Raw genomic sequence first — 5000 nt, 5'->3', positions numbered from 1 at the left:
ATCACGAGTTCCTGTTGGAGTAATTTTTCGTTTTCTCTGATTGGTGCAGAGTTCAAGAAGACGGATCGCAGCCTGCTGGTGAGTCCTGACGGCTCGTCACGAGTTCCCTTCGACCCGCAGCAGAAACCCAAATTCGGCGTGTTGAAGGCTCCGCCCACACCACTGAGCGCCAATGTGAAAAGGACACCAGCCGGCAAAAAGAAGGGCGGCGCCCCAAAGAGCACGCCCAAACGACGAGTGGTGGCCTCGGACTTTTTCTGAGCCTTCGTTGACGGACTGATGAGGAAATAAATTTATTTTGGAGTTTTATGTTCTTTGCATCTGTGTTTGTATCTGAGTGACTCGAATAAAGTTACTCGCTTCAGTTTTTCCACATTTAGTAAGCGACTCGTCTCTGTGTGATCGAAGGACAAAACGCCGTTCAGGAAGGTTCGACACAATCACGACATGATCGTATCTGGTCCTGTGAAACACAAAGCTGATGTGTCAGGATCAACACGAGTGCTGAAGTTCATCACGTCTGTGCCGCTTAGAAACAATGGATCTGCTTACTGTGCCGTGCTAACCTCAGACCGCCCGGCACACAGGCGACAGCACGACCCTTCAGGTCCTGAGCTCGGGTCCGACAGTGATGTCATCACAGGAAGCTCAGAGCTGGATGTTTTTGTAGTTTTGAATGAAACTACAATGAATTATCCAGTGTCAGCCGCTGGAGCGAAGTGTTTCCGAGCTGCTGTTACCGCGAGCTCAGATTCTTGAACAATATCAGATGAACCTTTATTAGTCCCACAGAGTGAAGTGAGACGCAGCAAAAACTAAGAAAAACAAAAGAATAAGATCAAAAGAATAACATACGATATAAAACAGAACAAAATAAAAACCTGTTTTTTTATATTCTGTGAGCTTTTGTCAGAAAAATGACACTTGGTGGTTTTGCAAAATAAGGTTTTATTTTAACACAATTTAAAGAAATGACAGCTTTGGTGCTGCTGGCAGAAACAGCTGCTGTGTGTGGAGCCTGACTCACTGCTGCCTCTGCTGGACACCAGAGGAACTGCGAGCTCGTTGGCTCACAGCTGTGTGACAAATATTCAAACTTCAGTAACCAACCAGTGTTGAGGTGTGCGCCTCCATCTTTTATATACAGTCTGTAGCCTCTGTTCAAACCTGTGATGGAGCTCGAGACTTCTTTCCTCACCTGAACATCACCTGTGCGCATATGTCTGTGTGTGTGTGTGTGCGTGCGTGCGTGTCTGTGCGTGTCTGTGTCCGTGCGTGTGTCTGTCTGTGTGTGTGCGTGTGTCTGCGTGTGCGTGTCTGTGTGCGAGTCTGTGCGTGTGTCTGTCTGTGTGTCTTTCTCAGCCTCTCTCTCTCCCTCTGTCAGTCTCTCAGTCTCTGTGCGCAGGCGCATTTCGGAGCTTGTTGTCTGGCTGTTACCGGATCGACGGGACGACGTCCTACTGAGAAACCAGAGCGCGCGTGTGCGCGACAGCTGTGTGCGCGTGTACACGGAGTGTCTCTGAAGTCGTGGCTCTCGGTGCGCGTGCAGGAGGTGTAAAATGTGCGCTGAGCGCTTCATCCCGCTGACAGCGCTCCTCTTCATCAGCGTGGCGCTGCCAGCTGTGCGCTGTGAGTATGACCCGCTCTCCTCCTCCTGGGGTTACTGATGAAAGGAGGGTTCTCTGAAACGTGAGCACAGATTTGGTGGACACGCCGTGGGAGCTGTTCCACTGAGTTTGACGCGGGTGGACCTGGGTGGGAGCTTCTGTGTGCAGCGTGGATGTGACAGACACAGAGCCACAACATTAGAAGCAGCTGTGGGTCTGAGGCGCGTGTTTCAGGTGTGTCCTGTGTTCAGCTGTGGACCATCAGGTCTTCACACCTGACACAGCGGCTCTCATGACACATATTTTCGTGACTTTTAGTTTTTTGGCGGGAGCATGCTCGCTCGGATCTCAAACTGCTTTTTGATTCCGGTGAAATCTTTCGATGTCTCTGTCAGCAGGTGTTTGGTGTCTGAGCGCTTCTTTAGCCCTGTTATCAGCTGATGATCACAAAGCTTTGGTCAGACTGTCTGTGGGGGTCAGAGTTCACAGCACAGGAAGTGGGGTTGTTGTCCCAGCGTCCGGCAGACAGTCTGGGTTCTTCTTTCAGGTGAGACGTGAACACTGATGTCATCTGTGTATTTTGGTGTTGTCTGGGCCCCGTGGCTCGATGGGGATGGGTGGAGGCACTGGGTGGAGGGCGATCGGGGCTCAAGAGTTGGCAGTTCGTCTTGTAATCGGAAGGTTGCCGGTTCAATCCCCAGCTCTCTGTCTTGGTCGTTGTGTCCTTGGGCAAGACACTTCACCTGCCGCTTACTGGTGTTGGCCAGAGGGGCCGATGGCGCGATACGGCAGCCTCGCTTCTGTCAGTCTGCCCCAGGGCAGCTGTGGCTACACCTGTAGCTGCCTCCACCAGTGTGTGAGAGTGACTGAACAGTGCATTGTAAAGCGCTTTGAGGGTCTCGAAAAGCGCTATATAAATGCAATCCATTATTATTATTATTATTATTATTATCATTATTATTATTACTGCGTCAGTTTTGGAAGCACGTTGTTGTTCCGATGAGTCCAGGTTGGTCGTCGATGCTCACAGAGTGAGCTGAACCTGCTGCGTTTGCTTAAAGGCTGCCAGCTGATGCTCATCAGCGTAACTCCCACACACACAGTTACATCCAGATCATGTGATGTGCTGCCACAGCCTGTACCTGCTCTCACGCGTCCTCCAGCGAGGACGAGATGAAGCTGCTGTTGGATCAGCAGGTGCAGAGCAGCTGATCTGAGATCAGAGTCCACATGAATGAAAATGAGATGTAATGATGCTCTTACTGATCTGCTGTCTCCTCACAGTTTATCAGGCTGGCTGAAAATCACACGTGTGGCTCAGACTGCTGTGAAAGATGGTGTTCCACAGAGGAGGAGGTGGAGGAGGTGGAGAATGCAGAACACACATCAGTGAAGGACGGAGCCCGAGTCGTGGGCGAGAGGCTGTGCTGGGGTCAGTTCTGTGCAGCGTCCTCATCAAATCAAATCAAACGTATTTCTTCTGATGAATGTCAGCTAACATCAGCTGACCTGTTACCATGGATACGTCTGCTATGGATCTGTGAGCTGATAACTCGCTCCTTTCATCTGTGACACCAGCGCAGTCTCCACTCTCGCTCCACTCTCAGGAACCGGCTGCTGTTTTTGGGAAGTCTTCGTTAGAACTGGGACAAAACAACGTGAGGAAAAACCGAACGAGGCTTCAGTCTGCTCCGTCACCTTCATCTCCACCACACTGACCCCACCTCCTTTGTGGAGATGACGGGCGGACTGAGCGCTCGCAGTGATGGCTGCTCTCCTCCGAGCAGTCTGCGTGACACGTTCACACTCAGCACGGAGGCAGATCTGTGATCGCTGACTCGTTACATCTCATAATTACCACTGAAAGCTTTGTGAGTGCACTCTGTGAACAGCTGGACTGGAAAGGCATGATGTCATCACGCTGATGGAGGGCAGCGTCTGCTCGAAGGACGCTTCAGTCTGCGCTGAGCGTTCAGCTCCTCCTCCATCTGCTGACCTCACATATCTGTGAGTGGTAAAGGTTAAAGGTTAGAGTCACACACCTGAGCGGTGTGCTCCAGCAGCATCAGCCTGTAATGTGACTGCTTTAAAAACCCACTTTACACCACAGCTCAGTGAGAACAGCCCAATAAAGAGCCAGGAAAAGGTCAGGTGATCCGAAAGTGTTCATATAATATTCTATAAGAAATAAATGCACGTTATTTATTGACGCGTTTCACAGGAAGAAACTGAAAATGTTTCAGCAGCTAAAAGTGATTACAGCCACCTCACGATCCAGCAGCAGGAAGTGGCAGTGATGCTTCAGTGTGATGTCATCAGTCTGTCACATGACTCTGCTGCACTCTCCTTCACAGCGTTGCCTCAGCTCTTTGTGCTTTGCAGCATTCGTTATGCACGGCTCTCTGAGCTCCGCTTCATGCATGCTGCTGTGCTCGGGTTCTTTGTCCGGTGATTGGTCGACAGACGGCAGAATACTCTGACTGGATCATCGTCCCTCCTCCGCCGGGCTGACGGCTGTATGAGCTGTTCGGTCTCGTCTGTTCCAGAAGTCTTTGTTTAGCTGCACCTTTGCAGAGCTGAGCTCCCGTGTGAAGAGCACTTCCAAACAGCCATACTTGTTCAGTCTGTGCTGAACTTTGACCTTTAACCTGCTAACTGAGGCCTGTAGAGTTTGAGGTGGAGACGAGATGGTGAATCTGCAGGGATGTAAACTCCTGGGAGGATTGTAGCATCATGCTAACATCCCTGAATGCTGCAGACCTGCAGACAGAAGTCCTGCTGCAACAGAGGTCCTCACACTGCTGCTGGTCATTCATCGGTGCATTAACAGCAGCTGGCTGATGTTAACCTGAGTGGAAGCAGTAAGGATGGCCTTTATCTTTCACATTATGGGGATTATTACTGAAGCAGGAGTACAAACATCCAGTTTGTCCTGGTTCAGAATGAGGAAAAAGTCCTTCCAGAAATTCACACATCCGGATCATGAATGTGGAAACATTTCCTGCGAGTGGTGTTTGGTCCCAGCTTGCTTCAGGCTCTGTTCCTTGTTTAAAGTGTGGATCAGCGCATGAGTCCAGGACATGACTGGATTGCACATGAGTTTCCAGCCTTGCGTCGTCTCTCAGCCTCCGCCTGCTCATTAGGACAGGGTGTGAAGGGCAGCGGTAATCACAGGATGAATTTAACGAGGCAGCAGCTTTTTGTCTGCGTGCACAGAGGACCTGCTGCCTGTGGGCGGCTTTTCTGTTAATGAGGAGAACAGATGAATCTGAACCTCGAGGCAGGATTAGTATTTTCCTTTCCACCCGATCTCAGCAGGAAGATCACATGACCGGGTCTCTGCGTCTCTGCCAACCATTTTCATAAAAGTTCTGTTTGTTTTGTCCCACGAGG

The 5000-nt window shown here is 50.5% G+C and overlaps 2 protein-coding genes across 6 annotated transcripts in view; both read left to right on the top strand.

Moving 5' to 3' along the window:
- Positions 1-375, top strand: part of rrp1 (ribosomal RNA processing 1) — a 20251-nt gene extending 19876 nt beyond the window's left edge. For both annotated transcript variants that reach the window (XM_086267158.1, XM_086267156.1), the window contains exon 17: positions 50-375. In XM_086267158.1, the coding sequence (XP_086123284.1) occupies positions 50-261 (212 nt within the window). In that variant the 3' untranslated portion in view covers positions 262-375. The remainder of the gene's footprint in view (positions 1-49) is intronic.
- A 1037-nt stretch (positions 376-1412) lies between these two features.
- Positions 1413-5000, top strand: part of LOC147312143 (uncharacterized) — a 12946-nt gene continuing 9358 nt past the window's right edge. For all 4 annotated transcript variants that reach the window (XR_015125308.1, XR_015125309.1, XR_015125307.1 and 1 more), the window contains exon 1: positions 1413-1629. Coding sequence is in view for 1 of the 4 variants with exons in the window: in XM_086266046.1 (XP_086122172.1) it covers positions 1560-1629 (70 nt within the window). In the remaining 3 variants the exon portion in view is untranslated. The remainder of the gene's footprint in view (positions 1630-5000) is intronic.

Source organism: Aulonocara sp. 'chitande type north' Nkhata Bay, linkage group LG16 (assembly GCF_057382095.1).
Source record: "Aulonocara sp. 'chitande type north' Nkhata Bay isolate Kocher_YH1m ecotype deep benthic linkage group LG16, A_spYH_male_GT1.1, whole genome shotgun sequence".
Lineage (NCBI taxonomy): Eukaryota > Metazoa > Chordata > Actinopteri > Cichliformes > Cichlidae > Aulonocara > Aulonocara sp. 'chitande type north' Nkhata Bay.
This window is presented reverse-complemented; position numbering and strand designations above follow the sequence as displayed.